At 36.4% G+C, this 18,936-nt stretch overlaps 1 protein-coding gene across 2 annotated transcripts in view; it reads left to right on the top strand.

Annotated features, from left to right (window-relative positions):
• Positions 1–18,936, top strand: part of PPFIA2 (PTPRF interacting protein alpha 2) — a 465,096-nt gene that overhangs the window by 269,524 nt on the left and 176,636 nt on the right. For both annotated transcript variants that reach the window (XM_026499958.4, XM_044384552.3), the window contains exons 3-4: positions 6,509–6,610; positions 18,760–18,924. In XM_026499958.4, coding sequence (XP_026355743.1) covers positions 6,509–6,610; positions 18,760–18,924 — 267 coding nt within the window. The remainder of the gene's footprint in view (positions 1–6,508; positions 6,611–18,759; positions 18,925–18,936) is intronic.

Genomic DNA, 18,936 nt, shown 5'->3' on the forward strand with positions numbered 1-18,936 from the left:
CTTCCCACTTTTAAATTGGATTATTATATTGGATGTTAATTGTATAAGGTTTTTATATATTTTGGACACTCACCCTTTATTGGCTATGTCATTTGCAAATATCTTCTCCCACTTGGGAGACGTTTTGTTGGTTGTTTCTTTTGCTGCGCAGAAGCTTTTTTATTTTGATGTAGTCCTAATAGTTTATTTTTGCTTTATATTTTAAAGGAACTAATCTACGTGGTGAGTTGAATTGGTTTTGAGGGTTATTGTTATAGCTAAAAATGATTCACTCTTGAGTAAAAGTTGCTTGAATGAGGAATGCCTGAATGTGTATAAACATATTGAGAGCACCCAACTTTAACTTGCTTCCTTTATTGTCATCTCCCTAGCACTTAGAATAGTGTCAGTACATAGGGAGTGCTCATAGGAGTGTGTGTGTGTGTGTGTGTGTGTGTGTGTGTGTGTGTGTGTGAGGTACATGAGTACATGTTAAGGAAGAACAGTAGATTCCCTTTGGTCTGAGGGTACTTACATGGCACTTTGTGTCTTGACCACTCTTTAAAATTCCAAGAAAAAAATAGAGTAGGGAAAGTCATTTTGGTCCTGGGGAAAAGTAGGAATTTTGGCAGACTGTGGTTGGGAAACAAAATGATTGGTCTAAAAAATTTTTGAGTATGACTTGTGGTTGGTAAGTGATCTACTATTCCTGTGTCAGTGACTCAAAGCAAACTCAGCTCTTCCTATAGACTCCTTTGAATTCAGAAATGGTGTAGTATGAATGAAGTTTTCTTCTAACATTTATCTTTCCTGTCTTCAGCTTCTGAAAATACTCTGTAATACACGTTGTGTTCTCTTTCTTACCTTTTTGACTCCAAATTATGCTTTTGAAATCTTTCCATTTTGCTGTAAAAAGATCTAGCCTATTCATTCTGCCCTTTGTACAGTATTCCATCATGTGCATTTACTATATTTAATTCACCCATTTTCTATAGATGGAACCCAGGTTGTTCCCAATTCTTGGCCACAAACTCAACTTTTCTCAGAATCTTAATATTCTGATTCCCACAGTATAGTTCCAAGAGCAAAATGTATAACATACATCATTTCCCAAATTCATTTGTCTAGATTTTTTTTTTCTGAGAATCTTATAGAAATACAGTTCTGTAGACTATTAGTTTGGGAAACAATAGATTAGAGAAATAACATAGGTTAAATATGCGTTTTTTTTCCCTCTGAAAATGAAGAAGACAATATAATATAGCCAATGAATAAATGATAAATCTGAATGCATGAATTATTGGGAATAATAACATCACTTTATATACATGCAATAAAACATAGCAGACAATAATGCCATTGCTATGTAGAATATAGCATAGTATAATATTTCAAATGTAAACAAAAACAACTGCTACAAAGTAAAAAGGATATCAGACATATTATATGTGGAGCAAATTCTAAAGATTTCACTCGGGAAAAGAAATAACTACCGAATTATACCTTTTAAATATTGTTTTGGTATTAAAATAAAAATGTTTAGGGAAAGTGAACCATTCATTTATTGTTACAACAAAGATTCATTGTCTATAATTTGTCAGGAACTATGCTAAATCCTGAGGACATAAAAATAAATTAACAACCTTGCATTAAAGGATCTTACTGTTACTTGGAGGAGATGAACACATAATTCAATTATTTTAAAAAGAATTCAGTAAATGCATTAATAGATTTTGGGCAAGGTACTGTAGAACATTAACAAGGCAAACTGGTGGCTTAAAAATAAATTAGTTGGGGGTGCCTGAGTGGCTCAGTTGGTTAAACATCTGATTCTTGATCTCAGCTTAGGTCATGATCTTGGGATTGTGAGATCAAACCCCGCGTCAGGCTCAGACTCTCCACAGAGTCTGCTCAAGATTCTCTCTCTTCCTCTCCCTCTCCCTCTCCCCCTTCCCCTGCTCTCTCGGAAGGAAGGAAGGAAGGAAGGAAGGAAGGAAGGAAGGAAAGAAGGAAGGAAGGAAGGAAGAAAGAAAGAAGGAAAGAAAGGGAGAGAGAGAGAGAGAGAGGGAAGGAGGGAGGGAGGGAGGAAGGAAGAAAGAAAACCTTTAAAAATAAATAAGTTAGGCAAAGAGGTGGAAGAGCATTCCAGATATAAGAGAGAGTATGTAAAAGAAAAAAATAAAAATGAAGAGAGATGAGGAAATGGAAAGGTGGAAATTGAAACAGGAAAGAAAAATCTGTGGTAGAGGCAGAAGACAGACCTTCTAAGAAGGAGGCTTTACAGGGTCAGAGTCACCTGTAAATCAACAATGTTTCTAAGCAGGTAGACTAACATTAAAAAGTTAGGTGCGTGTCACTTTAGTGATTGGTTTTGAGTGACAAAAATCCCTAATGTGCCTCGGATGAGATTTCTGAAAGGTCTGCGAGATCAAGTGCAGCAACTGTGCTATCTCTAGACCTTCAGCATCTGGCAGTGGGCCTGAAGTGTCGTAGGTGCCAAGTAAGTGTTGTGTGGGTGGATGGATAAGAGGGATGATAAGTTTGTATCAATTGGTACTATTAAGAAATTTGATGATTTTTCATTTTCAGCCAAAAGGAGGTAGTGTTGCAGAAATTAAAGAGGTTTCGAATCAGCGTGGATGATTTTTAGCTGCGTGACCTTGCACAAGTATTCATCTATGATAAGCGTCAGCATCCTCATCTGAGAAATAGGGAAGAGATTGAGTAACTCATACAAAATGCTAAGCTTAGGGCAGAGCAAAGTGACTCCTGCTCAAAAGGGTGATTGCTCTCGTTCAGTGAGAAATAGAGTGAATTAATTATGAAAGGGCTATGTTTTAGATAGTTTGAATTTTAAAAAGTTAAAATCTGTTTACATTTGGTGTGTTTGAAAGTAGGAGGCTCTGAAAAGTTTTGTGAGCTTGAGAAAGATATAATTTTTACAATGATTGAAAGAAAGACAAATTAGAAGGAAAGCCTATGGTCAGGAGGGAAAAACAGCATACTGTCATCACCTACGCCATTGACTGACTCTCTAACATTGGGCAAATTTCTTAACTTCTCTAGGCCTCAGTGAGACTTGTTTTTAAGACTTTATATTTTTAGAGCAGTTTTAGGTTTCTACCAAAATTGAGGGGAAGATAGATTTCCCACATACCCTCTGCCCCGACACATGCACAGCCCCCCCCCCCATCATGAACATCCCCCATCAAAGTGGTTGTGGTTCATTAGTTGTAATGATGAACCTACATTGACATGTCATTACCACCTAAAGTCCACAGTTTACGTTACTCTCAATAATTACTCCACTCTTGGTGTTGTACATTCTGTGGATTTAGACAAATATATAATGACATGTATCCAGCATTACTCCGTGCAGAGTAGTTTCCCTAGCCTACAAATCCTCTGTGCTCCACCTATTGATCCCTCTTCCCAACCTAACCCCTGTCATTCACTGATTTCCAGTTTTGCCTTTGTCATGTACTTAGAATCATACAGTATGTAGTCTTTCCAGAAATGACTTCTTTCACTTAGGAGTATGCATTTAGGTTTCCTCCATGTCTTTTCCTGTCTTGATAGCTCATTTCTTTTTAGCATTGAGTAATATTTTACTGTCTGGGTGAACCAGTTTATCCATTCACCTATGGAAAGGCATCTTGGTTGCTTTCAAGTTTTGGCAATTATGAATAAAGCCATTATAAACATCCATGTGTATGTTTCTGTGTGGACATATTTTTTTAACTCCTTTGGGTAAATGCCAAGGAGTGGGTTTGCTGGATTACATAAGAGTGTATAGTTTTATTTAGTGATATTCTAATATTTTGTTACAGAATTTTATTATGATTAATGAGATAATCAGTATAAATTGCCTTGCAGAGTACCTGGCATATTGTAAGGGCTGAATCAGTGTTAATTATATTTAGTGTTATTGTCATCTCATAAAAGATAATAAAACTCAGTTCATTTTGACAGTAGATACAGAAGAGAGAAAATGTCAAAGGAAAAGTGTAAAGACATTTGATGATTAGCTCTATATGATATCTGCCTCTACTGCAGTCCCAGATACACAGAATGTGCTTGCCTAATTCATGTTGTTCTGAGTGGAAGGTGTACTTTGCCTTGAGCCTCTTAGTTCCCCATACTCCTTTTGGACTAATTAAGAAGGATAATACAGGTGATTCTAAGTAATGGCTATCTAATACCTCAGATAAGGGGAAAAAAAGTACTGCTAAATGCACTCCAAAACTGAATCCTATAAACCTGAGGAACAGCTAGGGTCACGTGGAATGGAGGAAAAGCACTACTAGACAAGTGGTCTGGAACACTATGTTCATGGTCTAACCCACTCTGTATGGATTGTGAACTTCATGAACTTGGACTTGAGTCTTAGTATTTCCGTTTCCTCAGCCATCAGTTGGGAATGAGACTCCCCCACTGGTAATTTAGAGAGCAAGATGAGATAAGGAATGTGAAAGTAGTGCCTGAAATTTTCTAGGAAGTTAATAGATTTAAAATTAATCTTAATACATGAAGACACCAAATAGCTTGCTTAGATTCAGTTCCATGGTAATAAATAAAAATCCAAAGTCATCTAGCACCAATAACTCATGACCAGTTTCTTTCCTCAGTTTTGAATATGTGATTATTTCAGTGCACTTATGGATTTGTATTTTCTGTTTTCTAAGCATAAAAAGCATATTTCTCCATTGTAGAGAGTTTTGATGATAAAAATACATAGGAGGAAGCAAAACAAAACAAAATCAAAGCTCATCTATTATTTTGCCACCTGGAAATACCTCATGTTAAAATTCAGAAATATTACCTTCTGATATTTTATCTTTCTGTAGGTAGTAAGCTAAATATCTAGAAAGATAGACCTAGATATAAGTTTTTTAAAAGTGGTCTGATGTTAAATATAGATTTGATTTATATTTTGTCTAATAATCTTCATAAATATAGCATTACTTCTAAATGCCTACATGTTAACAATGTATAATGTAGCATCATCACTTTCTTTTCTCCATCAAAATTATGCTGTTTTTATCAAGTTTTGGGTTTTTTTATGGAAATGTTTATTGTTTTCTACTTGTTGCTTATTTCCATTCTCCACTAAAATAATATGCTCAGAGACTATCAACAACATTTAAGCAGGCAGCAATCAGGGGAGAAAACATTTATCTGTAATGGCAGCCTAAATGTAACAATGAACTCTTTCATCTTGATTCTAGGCTCTAAGTCTACTCTGAGGTCTTTGAAGTACCCACTTGGGCTAAAGCCACTCAGAGAGAAACTCAGCAAAATAAGTGGTTTGAAGCAAACAAAAATAGAAACCCTAAACCTTTCCCAGCTTTGCATAATCATCATATTCATTTACTGTTGACTGTATTTCCCTTATAGAGGCTGGGTTAACCATAGCTGTCTCCCAGAGTTTCATTTTTATTTTTCATCTTCTGACAGTGCCTTTTCAGCATGGAGCTGTTTTCCCAAATATTTAAATATTTGACAAGCATTAGTTTTGTTACCGAGAATCACTTTAAATGATTTAATGATAATCATAATGATAACAGGGACCTGTTTACTATTTTTCAAAATCATTTTAAAATAGTGTTTGTTTATAAGTTAGAGTAGCTGAATAATTGAATTAAGTTTCTTGATTTTCTTTTTATGTAATCTTTACTGTGTCTAAACTCTCCGCTTCATGGTAAAAATACCCAGATCATACAATTTCTGATCCTATTTTGGGGAGGCCACTGAAGAATCCTCCAAATTATCACTTGTCACATAGAGAAAGGATTACTCCAGAACCCTCAATATTTTTTTATAACATGATCCATTTTCATTTATATTAAAAATGAATACTATTGAGCACCTGCTATGTCGAGAGTATAGCAGTGAAGTCAGACAAAGTCCCAGTTCACATGGAGCTTATGTTTCAGAGGGAAGGACTGAAAAATGCATAAATTAATTTGCTGATGATGTTATTAACTCTTAGATATTTATTATTTTGTAAGAGGTACATTCACTTTCTTCATCTTGTTAACATATAAATGAACTTCTTAATCTCTAAATAGCACATTTAATAGGATTTTTTGTGGTGGTTGTTGGTAGTGGTTTTGTTTTGTTTTGTGTTTGTTTTTGATGATTTAGTATACTCGGTCTGAACATTGCTGAATAGGAATGAAAGATTTTTGGAATTGTTCACAAAATTAGCCAAATTTAAATCATTCTATATTACTAGTATATTATCATAGTAATGTTAATTTCAGTGTGTTGTATCTGACACATTTTGAAACGTATTCGTTCACAGAAGCAGCATAGTACAATAAAATGTAAATGTTAAATATCATGAATTAGCATTTTCTGAACATTGGAATCTAATTTAATAACATCAATATATAGATAGACCAGTCATTGAAGTCATTATTCCCATTTTTTACTTTCAAGTTTGTATTTTGATTTTTCTTATTCCTGTGGAAAATATTTTTTAATATCTGAAATATGTCTTCAAATATTTTTATTCTCTTTTCAGGAATTTGCTGCGCTGACAAAAGAATTAAATGCCTGTAGGGAGCAACTTCTAGAAAAGGAAGAAGAAATTTCTGAACTTAAAGCTGAAAGAAACAACACAAGAGTAAGTATAAAACTGCCTCTGTTTGGAATCAAGTCCATACACAGTTCAGGGCCTCATCCCTTGTATACTCGTAAGAATATAAACATTTAAAAACTTGAAGAAGACTTCAAGCAGAAACCAACTCATCATCTGTTACTTAAAGTAACAGGGAATATTCTATAAAACTCAAAACAAGAAGGCCAGAAACCTAAATTACAGTCTTAGCATCTAAATCACTATGTTGCCTCAGAGAATGTTTTTATTCCTTCTGGCCTTTGCTTTTTTTGACTTTAAAAAGAAGGACTGGATTTCGATAGTTTCAAACTTTCAAACTATTGTATTAGAGTGGGGGGCCAATACTCAGAGGCTGGAAGTGGGCAGAGAGGCTTGAGAGGGTATGAGTTTCCATTATGGGCTGATGTGAGGGAGTGGCTTGACGTTGGTCCTTACCTTGTTAAAATGTATAAAAGCACTGGAGCAGGACTCTCCTAATTAAAAGGGGCATAGCTTTTCTATTTTGGAAGATGACTGAGGAGACTTCCAGTTCTGAGGTTCTGATGTCATGATTTTGATGGATTCTATTATCTTCTGCTCTTGGAAACCCATGTATTCTTTCAGTCTCATGCCCTGTGATACTGAAGTCCAGAATTTGATCAGAGATACTGTATTTTCTCATTCAGAAAAAAATCACTAAGTTTCATAAAATATATAAATCACCAGATTACCTATAACTGAGAACAGTTTCTCTATTAAAAGAATGTGGAGGAGAAAACACTTTTGTATGGTTATATAGTTCAGTTTCAACATGAAGTAGGTGAAAAATATTTTCAGTATTACAGTTCTAGCAGATGAATGCTAGAAAATGAGAAAGTGAGAAAGTGAGGTATAGTTAATAGTGAATTCATTTGATGTTTGGTCTTAGAGAGTAACATAAAAATAATAACACCACAAACAGTGAGCTTGTGCCTTTAATGAGGAGTACCATTGTATCTGTAATGGTTATATGATCAAACTCAATTTATCTCCTTACTCATCGGGGTCTTATTTTATGGTAAAGGGAGTTCACACAGTACACGCACAAGGAATTGGTTTTCATTGAGACTTTGATGAGCCAGTCACATGGACTGCCTCAAATAGAACATAACTAGGACAGTTTAGATCATGTTATCAGGTGTCAGATGAATTTTTTTCTATTTCTTTGTCCCTGTTGATATTTTTCCCCACCCTTGATTTCTAACTTACAATTTCTTCATGCAAATTTAAAATTTATTTCTGCCATGAGATTTATTCTGCCCTATTTCACTACTTTCCATTTTAATACTTTAGGCTACATTCCCTGATGTAGCACAGTACAGCCAAATGTAAATGTAGGATCGGGAAGCGGAGCGTGGAAGGAAATGTAAACTTCTTGGTAGACTTTCAACTAATTCTCATATTTAAAATGTACCAGAAACTCTTCATTTAGCTGTGTATTTCTCCTTTATACAACCTTTTTTTTTTTTCTACAGCCCTTTACTCCTTTCTAATGCCATATAAGGAACATGTTATAATATCCCCATTTTACAGATGAGGTAACTCCTCAGAAAAAGGCAGATAACTTGCTGGATATTATGCAGTGAATAAATAAAAGAGAAAAGGGATTTGGAAGCTAAGGCAGTCTATCTCCAGAGCCTGTGCCCTTAGCACAAGCCATTAGCACAATTACTGAAGTTAAATCCATGGAGGAACACCTGGGTGGCTCAGTTGGTTAAGAATCCGACTCTTGATTTTGGCTCAGGTCATGATTTTGGGGTCATGGGATCGAGCCCTGCATCAGGCTCTGCACCCAGAAAGGAGTCTGCTTGAGATTCTTTCTTTCCCTCTTCCTCTGCCCCCCTCCCCAACTTGTGTATGCTCTCTCTCTCAAATAAATAAATCTTAAAAAAAAAAAAGTTAGATTCATGGAAAAACTCCAAGATTTACAACAGCTTAAAGAAGACTTTGCCCTAAGAGTAAACCATTGCAGTGTGGGGTGCATCATTCCTTCATGATTGTGACTAATTTTAGAGAACTAGGAGATTTGGCAGCAGCATCCACACAGTCTTCATCATATTACACTCCATGAGGCCCAGATGTACCCGTGGCTGTTGCACCTGCAGAGGAACCTTGGGGGATAGAGACAGTAAGGGAAGCTATACTTGCAATACCTCTACAGGGGTCAAAGTGAGAAAAATACAAATATTAAATTAAATTCCATTAGGGTAACAGAAATTGAAGCCATTGATTTTAAACATGACTTTAAACATGAATAATAGTTACTTTGAAAACATGAATAAGGCTGGAAAACATTTTTTCCACTCTCCTTAAAGCAGTGGTGCGGAGTATTTTTGTTGTTGATTAGGGAAAATAGGGAAATAGATCTACAAAACCTTCTTTGTGCAAAGTATCAATTACATAAAAACTTCCTAAGTTACATAACCTCCTGTCACCCTCCCCACCACCCAAAAAAATATCCAGGGCTAAAAATCAGACATATCTTCTCTCTTCCCTCATAATGCCCCCTTAAATGTTGCCAAATACAATACTTTTGATAGATTTATATAATAGTTTCTCCTTCTGTATGTTCTGGTTTGTTTTGTTTGTTTGTTTGTTTGTTTCTAGCTAGAAACACCTACTTATTAGTCATGGAGAAAGAACAACAAGCTAGTATTTCCTTCTCACAACTAAAGTGAATTTGATTGGTGTTATACTGTAGGGAAGTTTAAAGTAAAGTGTCTCAGTTTCCAGGGTTCTGATACCTGTGACTCTCTTTCCATGTTGACGAGTTAACATAGGCTCACGAATTGAGATAAATAACACAAAAGAAGACAGTCCACGAAGAGAACTCATAAGAGGATAGAGTATTTGTGTTAGTTTTGAATATCATCGAAAACAATAGATGAGAAAGGGATCTACTGTATAATATTGGAATTAATCATATCTTCTCCAAATAGAAGTTTCAGAGGGAGTTCAATGAATGAAGTTCATCTGATGTAGCAAATAATAATAATGATAATATTATAATAGCTAACATTAATTACATGTGAAATGTTTTTCTAAATTTTTTGTATGTTTAACCCTCTTTGTTTATCCTGACAGCAATCCCATTATCCCCAGTTAACTGATGGGAAAACTAGCATATAAATAATTTGCTCCAGGCTGCTACATGGCTTATAAGTAACACATCTAGGGATCTCCTCAGCTTAACCACCGGCTACGTATTTAAGGGATCATATTCCTAATGTCACTTGCAAATCATACATGATACAAGGGATCATGTTTAAGGAAGAGCAGAGTTTGTTCATTATTTTATAGTTCAGTTCTAATGTTCAGTAATCTATTTTGCATCAATTGTGTGCATAGTAATGTATGAAGTATTTATTCTGATGTCAGAGCTGAAAGTTGTAGCCATTTATCATTTTGTCACTGTAGTAACACCTGGTCACCAGCTCAAAAAAATATGAATGAATGAAAGAAATCAAAGTAATCACTATATTCAGCTGCCTCAAGTAATTAAATTGAGGACATCCAAATAAAATCATCCTAATATTATTAATGATTGTACAAAAATAGGAATTTAAAAAATTGTAGAGAATATTTATAGAAATATTCAAGAAGCTTTATTGTTGGGGCACCTGGGTGGCTCAGTTGGTTAAGTGTCTGCCTTCAACTCAGGTCATGATCCTGGAGTCCTGGGATGGAGCCCTGCATTGGGCTCGCTGCTTAGCCAGGAGTCTGCTTTTCCCTTTAACTCTCCCCCTTCTCTCTCTCAAATAAATAAATAAAATCTGAGAAAAAGCTTTATTATTTAATATTTTCACACTGATGAAAGTGTAGAAAAGCTGATTAAATAAAACTTGTTATTTCTAAAACTTCTCTGCCCATACTTAGGCAAATTAAATGTATAGAAAATAACTTACTCCTGCCATTATTTCAACATACTCAAATCGACTGCTAAAGCTTACCATATTTTGGTAGAATTACTTGATGAATAAGTAAAAGAAAACCAGGAATATTAAACTAGTTATTGTTTCTTAATATCAGAATGGAGAATTTTTATTGTTGTTTTAGAACTGTTTTAACTGTTTTTGTGGCTGAGGCTCTCAAAGAAAGTTTTATGTAATTGGCAGTGTTTTAGAAAATAGCTATTGTGAGACTTTGAAAAAGAAGTTACGAGGGGCCCTGGGGTGGCTCAGTCAGTTAAGTGTCCGACTCTTGATTCCAGCTCAAGTCATTATCTCAGGTCATGAGATCAGTCTTGGGTTGGGTTCTGTGCTCAGTGTGGCGTCTGCTTGAGATTCTCTCTCTCTGACCATCTCCCTACTCAGGCTCTCTCCCTCTTTAAATAAATTAATTAGTTAATTAATAAAATCTTTTAAAGAAGAGTAAAAGATGTTATGATTTCAAGAGCCAGTCCTTTTTTTTTTTTTTTTTTAAAGATTTTATTTATTTATTCGACAGAGATAGAGACAGCCAGCGAGAGAGGGAACACAAGCAGGGGGAGTGGGAGAGGAAGAAGCAGGCTCATAGCAGAAGAGCCTGATGCGGGGCTCGATCCCAGAACGCCGGGATCACGCCCTGAGCCGAAGGCAGATGCTTAACCGCTGTGCCACCCAGGCGCCCCTTAAGAGCCAGTCTTAATGTCAATTATAAATAATAAAGCTGTAATTTCCTCTTACAGGTCATCAACTAAAAGACTTAATGGTCCTTAATTTAAGTTAAAGACTTAATTTGAAGCATTCTTTACCATGCCCTTACTTTTGTTTTCAGCCACAACATTTTATAAATAAACATTTAAATAGAATCAGACACCTGTCATTACTAAGAGAAGCTTCGCATTCTTGACAAACTTCTGTCTACGCTATTTACTAAAATCCCTCCAAGCGTATTTCCTCAATGAGTAGAAAGTATAGTCCAATTGGGAAAGAAAGAACCTCGCAGCCTAGGCAGGTGCAGATGCATGCGCGTGCGTGTGTGGATGTGGGTGTACATATATCTGAATGCTCTGATAGGATATGATAAACAGAAAAGGGATTAAGGATGTATGCCCTCCCAACAGCTGTTACAGCGTGTGACTCAAACATTTACATAGAACCATAGGGGATTGTAAACAGTATTTCAGAGTAGAGGATGTTGAGTACACTGAGCATGAAAGCAACTAATTTGAAGTTTCTTATTCTCAGATGTTAGTGTTGTGTTCTGTGGCCATATTACAGCAGCCAAGGTTATGTTGAGTTCAAATCTAACAAGAAGTTGTATAACTTTAGAAATTTAGTTCAAAATTTCCAATGATGCGATATATATGTATGCATATATACTATGATTTGTTGGTATATATACAGGCTGTGGTCATTTAAAATGAATCCCAACATAGGATTAGTGGTCATTTATGTAGTCCTTGCAATCCTTTGAGTACACCAAAGAGAGTGTCTTCTGCAAGATTTATTATTATTTTTTTTTAGTAATAATTTTTTATTATGTTAGTCACCATACAGTACATCCTTCGTTTTTGATGTAGTGTTCCATGATTCATTATTTGCGTATAACACCCAGTGCTCCATTCAGTATGTGCCCTCCTTAATACCCATCACCAGCCTATCCCAATCCCCCACCCCCCTCCCCTCTGAAGCCCTCAGTTTGTTTACCAGAGTCCATAGTCTCTCATGGTTCATTCCCCCTTCTGTTTACCCCCCCTTCATTCTTCCCTTCCTTCTCCTACTGATCTCCCTGCTATTTCTTATGTTTCATAAATGAGTGAAACCATATGATAATTGTCTTTCTCTGCTTGACTTATTTCACTTAGCATAATCTCCTCCAGTCCCATCCATATTGCTGCAAATGTTGGATAATCGTTCTTTCTGATGGCTGAGTAATATTCCATTGTATATATGGACCACATCTTCTTAATCCAGTCACCTGTTGAAGGGCATCATGACTCCTTCCACAATTTAGCTATTGTGGACAAAGCTGCTATGAACATTGGGGTGCATATGGTCCTTCTCTTCACTATGTCTGTATCTTTGGGGTAAATACCCAGTAGTGCAATTGCTGGATCATAGGGTAGCTCTATTTTTAACTTTTTGAGGGACCTCCACACTGTTTTCCAAAGTGGCTGTACCAACTTGCATTCCCACCAACAGTGTAAGAGGGATCCCCTTTCTCCACATCCTCTCCAACATTTGTTGTTTCTTGCCTTGTCAATTTTTGCCATTCTGACTGGCATAAGGTGGTATCTCAATGTGGTTTTGATTTGAATTTCCCTGATGGCTAATGATTTTGAACATTTTTTTGTGTGTCTGTTAGTCAAGAAGTATGTCTTCATTGGAAAAGTGTCTGTTCATATCTTCTGTCCATTTTTTGATTTGATTATTTGTTTCTCGTGTATTGAGTTTGAGAAGTTCTTTGTAGATCTTGGATACCAGTCTTTGTACTGTCATTTGCAAATATCTTCTCCCATTCCGTGGGCTGCCTCTTAGTTTTTTTGACTGTTTCCTTGGCTGTGCAGAAGCTTTTTATCTTGATGAAGTCCCACAAGTTCATTTGATCTTTTGTTTCTGTTGCCTTTGGAGATGTGTCATGAAAAAAGTTGCTGTGGCCAGTGTCAAAGAGGTTACAGCCTATGTTCTCCTCTATGATTTTGATGGATTCCTGTCTCACATCAAGGTCTTTCATCCATTTGGAGTTTATCTTTGTGTATGGTGTGAGAGAGTGGTCAGGTTTCATTCTTTTGCATATAGCTGTCCAATTTTCTCAGCACCATTTATTTAAGAGACTGTCTTTTTTCCACTGGATGTTTTTTCCTGCTTTGTCAAAGATTAGTTGACCATAGAGCTGAGGATCCATTTCTGGAGTCTCTATTCTGTTCTGTTGGTCTATGTGTCTGTTTTTGTGCCAGTACTGTGCTGTCTTGGTGATCACAGCTTTGTAGTATAGCTTGAAATCAGGCAACGTGATGCCCCCAGCTTTGTTTTTCTTTTTCAACATTTCCTTGGCGACTCGGGGCCTTTCTGGTTCCACACAAATTTAGGAGATGTTTGTTCCAGCTCTTTGAAAAATGTCATTGGTACTTTGATCGGGATGGCATTGAAAGTGTAGATTGTCCTGGGTAGCATGGACATTTTAACTATGTTTATTCTTCCGATCCATGAGCATGGAATGTTTTTCCATCTTTTTGTGTCTTCTTCAATGTCTGTCAAGAGTGATCTGTAGTTTCTAGAATATAGATCCTTTTCGTCTTTGGTTAAGTTAATTCCGAGATATCGTATGATTTTTGGTGCTATTGTAAATGGGATGGATTCCCTAGTTTCTCTTTGTTCAGTCTCGTTGTTCGTGTACAGAAATGCAACTGATTTCTGAGCGTTGATTTTGTATCCTGCTACATTACTGAATTGCTCTATAAGTTCTAGTAGTTTGGGGATGGAGTCTTTTGGGTTTTCCACATAGAGAGTCACGTCATCTGTGAAGAGAGACAGTTTGACTTCTTCTTTGCCGATTTGAAGATTTATTAAACATTAGATAAAAGCGTTACTCCTACCAAAGGTGTACAATTAGTAGTAGATCCTTAGTGTTATCTTTGTGGGTTCCTCTTTATTTTTCATTTATTATAATTTATAAGCTTAGAAGACATGGATACATTCTAGATTTGAACATTTTGGCCACATTGTCCAGGCTAGGTAACTTACATTTATCTTACAACAATCAACAAGTGAGTATTAAGCATGTATTCTATAGAATATTTTCCTAAGTATTGAGAAGTATCAAGGATAAGTTAAATTGTTAAGCCCCTAAGAAGTCTGTTTTATAGTAATAAGAACACATTATTTGGTTTCATAATATATATACAGTTTAACTGTTTTAATCAAGACGACATTAATTAAGGAATATAAGAAATCTCCACACCTAGCTTCCATGCACAATGTCTGGGACCATATTTCTTAGCTTTGTGAGTTTTCCTTACATTCCCAGTCCCAGAAACATGCAACCTCTGTTACTACCTGTGCCAACAAAATGGACCCCCCATGCCTAGTATGGTTCCTCCTCATTTGGACCCTTCAGAATCTGTCCTGTGTGGGTGACTCTGGTTGGCTGACTTTTAAGTCACATGTCTGCCACCTAGTGGTTAAACATGCCTGGGAAGTGTTTTTTGTTTCCAATATTGGAAGATGATGTTCGACATTCAGGGAATTATCAGAGATGGAGGAGATGTACAGAAGACTTCGGGCAACCGTAAATACAAAGTCTCCACTACAACCTAACTTTTATTATACTCTTTTCCATATTAAAATTCTAAACAGCAGCAATACTGACATGTGTCTACCCAACAGTACAACTATACTTCTTAGACAAAAACAAAATCACCTTTTCTCAAAAAAGAAAGTGCATGCGTCCAGTTACAGGACCAGGGTTCTTCCATATGTACCTTCTTGCTCTTTTTAAATCTCAATCATATCTTAATATTCTGTAATGTATGGACTACTTTAAATGTTAATCAGAATCAAATACCCAGTATACAATAGAGTAAAAGGGGAGAATAATTTAATATACATTATGTATATAACAAAAAAATAAAGATCCTCTCTTCTCCAAGTGGTCAATAAGTCCTACTGGCAATTGCAAATTCCAATTCTAAACCTTCATTCCTGAACCTCTGTATATGAACCAATATATTCATCACTAACTCTAAGTATATACTAATTTCAGGATGATAGCACCCCAGTCTAGCCATGTGTTATCTCCAAGCAAGAATTAAGATAGACTCTTCCTTGGATCATTTAACCATTTTAAAGAGGAACTCAACATGCTTCTGAATGATGTGATAGCATGGTGAAACCAGGGCTGGGAGCATCAGTCAATCGCATTACTCCTTTCACTGTAAAATGTGTTTTGTTTTTTTTTTAAAGATTTTATTTTTTATTTATTTATTCAACAGAGAGAGAGACAGCCAGTGAGAGAGGAAACACAAGCAGGGGGAGTGGGAGAGGAAGAAGCAGGCTCATAGTGGAGGAGCCTGATGTGGAGCTCGATCCCAGATCACCGGGATCACGCCCTGAGCCGAAGGCAGACGCCTAACCGCTGTGCCACCCAGGCGCCCCAAAATGTGTTTTTTTTTTTTCTTTTTTTGGTCAGAAGTAATGTTGTATATGATAATAAGACTATGAGCAAAAATCTGATAGGATGGGATTGCTAGTAGAAGCAGAGCCATTAGAGAAGGCAAATTCATTTCCAGAAAACACATTTATTACATTAAGAAAAGACAGCCGCCAATCCCGGATGGAAGGGATTTAATGTAACCTACTTGCTGCAAGGTAATAAGCTGGGCTCTAGGTATACTGTATCATGAAATGGGTTCAGAATTGATGGCTGCATCTAATCACTTGGCCTTTCCACTGTGGTGGTAACGCTATCAACCTTAATGGTGAGAAGTTCATTTTGCCAGGTCAGTGAGTAACTTCCATCCCTGAAACCATGAGCACTTTTTTATGCCCATTGAGCAAATTTGGTGGTGGCCAGAGAAATAGGCTAATATCCAAAAGGTGAATCATTTTTGTCTATGAGATTATCAAAAACCTCTGCAAGAGTGTGTACCAAAGAATTAGTCCTAGTTCGGGGATAATATCCAAGAAATTTGGTATTCTCTTTTCTTCAGTACTGTTGACATGCTATAATGGTTATAGATACTTTTAGAGAAGGTCTTCTGATTAGCTGTTGCTTCATAACAAACCACCCCAAAATTTAACGTCACAAACAACGTTGTACTCACGGATTCTATGAGTCAGGGATTCAGAAGGGGCATAACGTTTGTGCTCCCAGCTCTGACGACTTGATGGTAGCGGAGACCCTGATGTGCTGGTAAACCATTTTTTTTTCCAGAAAAAATTTTTAAAAAATACTTATCTATATAGTGTTTGGAATTCCCATGCTGTAAATACTCCCACTGTAGCTGATTTCAAGCTACCAACATGATGTCACTGAATGCAGAGATGGGAGACAATGCACGGTTGGGAGGCAGTCTATAGTATCTCTGCCATTCAAATACAAGGAAGTAAACAATCCAAGGAGCAGAGGATATTTAGGAATTTTATTAAAAATTTGGGATTTAGTAATATAATTGGGAAGTAATACGTTTTGAGTGTTTATTATCTTTTAAAAATATTTTTTATTTAATTATAAGCTTACATAATTTAAGCTTTAACAATTACTGTGTTTGAACTACTGGCTCACAAAAATCCTGAGAAGTAGCCATCCACTCTAGCAGGCTGGCATGAGACCGCTCTAGCACACCATTGCGGGGGATAACTCGAGTATCTGGACCCTGAAAGGTCTCCTGGGGAGCAGGCTGTCTCACACAGTTTATAGGGCTTTGTGTGAACTTAACCCTGCTGATCTGGTGTTGGTCTTTCTTTCACAAACTTTGCTGTAACCACACCAGCCTCCTTCAGGTTCCTGAAGAAGCCAAGCCTTTGCCTGTGCTGTACCCTCTGCCTCGAGTCCTTCATCTGGCTCCTCATTTGGCCAGCTCTTTCTCATTAAAATATGTGCTTACTGCTCTATGCACAGTAGGTGTCTCCTCTTTCCAGCTCCCATAACTCTATTTCAGGGTTAAGTTCACACAAAATCCCATAACCTGTGTGAAACAGCTTGGATGTAACCAGTGCATGCATGTATCTGGAGAATTCAAGAGAGTAGAACAACAGGAATATAATCAGAGATTGATCAGTAAAAGGAAAGCCCTTTGAAAATATTGTGCCATCTTCATACTGAAGAACTATTAATATTATTTTGACCCTTAAATCTGATCCCGGCCTACCGATCTATATACATTTAGGATCTCGGATGTTTGTGTTCTTTTATGCCAATGCATGGCAAAGTTTTCTGACACTTTGAACCATAATTAGTGATGGTGAATGGGGAGAAATTAATTTATTAAGGGCTAAGAAAGGTGACACTAATATATGACCCTGAATCTAACAATGACTGTGAAAACCAAAAATTTTCCTATTTTAGGAAATGTAAGCTTTAGGAAAAAGCCTGCAAATTTTTCCATCCCAGTACCTTTCCATCCCAGTACCTTATATCTGCTTTTTCCTTTTTTGTTTGAGTGATATCTGCTTTATTTTACGTAGACACCATTTGTTAGTGTATGCTTTTCACTATCTTTCTGAAAATCTCTTCTACAAAACTTCCTGCTCATGTATTGTTGTTCACTGGCAAAATCCCGGTAACTGAGATGTTAAACCATCAGGGTTTGTTTGTTTGTTTTCCTCATGTATCTTTGTTTTTAGCAGCAGAACTCCCTTTATTAAACAAAACAAAGGTGAAGCCCCAATTCACAAAACATTGAAAAGTAAAATTTCTTTGGGAAATGTTAGAACAGACTGACACACTGTTCATTGGACTTTCTCCTGACTTCTATCATGGCTTCAGAGGCTACCCTGGGTGAATGTAGGTTCCAGGGTAGACAGTTTCGAAAGCATGCCCTTTAACCTCCTTTCCCCAAGTGATTATTGTAAAGCTCGGTTACTGTATCCCAGTTAGTTGCATATATTTTTCTATTATTTCTGTTTCTATTAAGAATTAATTGTGAATAAAATCATTAGTGATTTTCCCTATAATTGTTAGAGCAACATGTGATTATAACTATCACTATAATCACTACACAAATGTGATTATCACTATAATCACATTCAAAGCAACATGATGATTGTATTATGCTCATTACTTTCATTGCAACACCAAATGTAAATTAAATTGGTTTTGACTTTTAATACTTTTTTCTTAACACAATCATCATGCGTTGTGCCATGTTGTTTAATAGTTATTCTATTTGATCATGCCTATTTTGTTTTCTATTTCTACTGAATTCATGCTGAAATTATTAAATTGTCTAAAAGAATGGATAAGAATATATGTGATATTTCTTAAATTAGTAATTCATTATATGCTTGAAATGGGACTTATTAAATGTAATTTAGGAACCCTGGTTTAGACTCAAGTTTGTGCTGCTTGGCTGCTACCTGTGACAAAAATCTGAGGCTATCATTAGATACTATGCAAACCTGCAATCTTTTACAGTAGTCGTCATGAGTATTAGTAACTTGTGTTCATAAGATAATTACGTTTGGGATAATTGCATTTTCTGTTAAACCCAATAGCTGTTACTGGAGCACTTGGAATGCCTCGTGTCCCGACATGAAAGGTCACTAAGAATGACAGTGGTGAAACGGCAAGCCCAGTCCCCCTCAGGAGTCTCCAGTGAGGTCGAGGTTCTCAAGGCACTGAAATCTTTGTTTGAGCACCACAAGGCCTTGGATGAAAAGGTATAGTATTGA

The sequence above is a fragment of the Ursus arctos genome, unplaced genomic scaffold (genome assembly GCF_023065955.2).
Source record: "Ursus arctos isolate Adak ecotype North America unplaced genomic scaffold, UrsArc2.0 scaffold_21, whole genome shotgun sequence".
NCBI classification, from domain to species: domain Eukaryota; kingdom Metazoa; phylum Chordata; class Mammalia; order Carnivora; family Ursidae; genus Ursus; species Ursus arctos.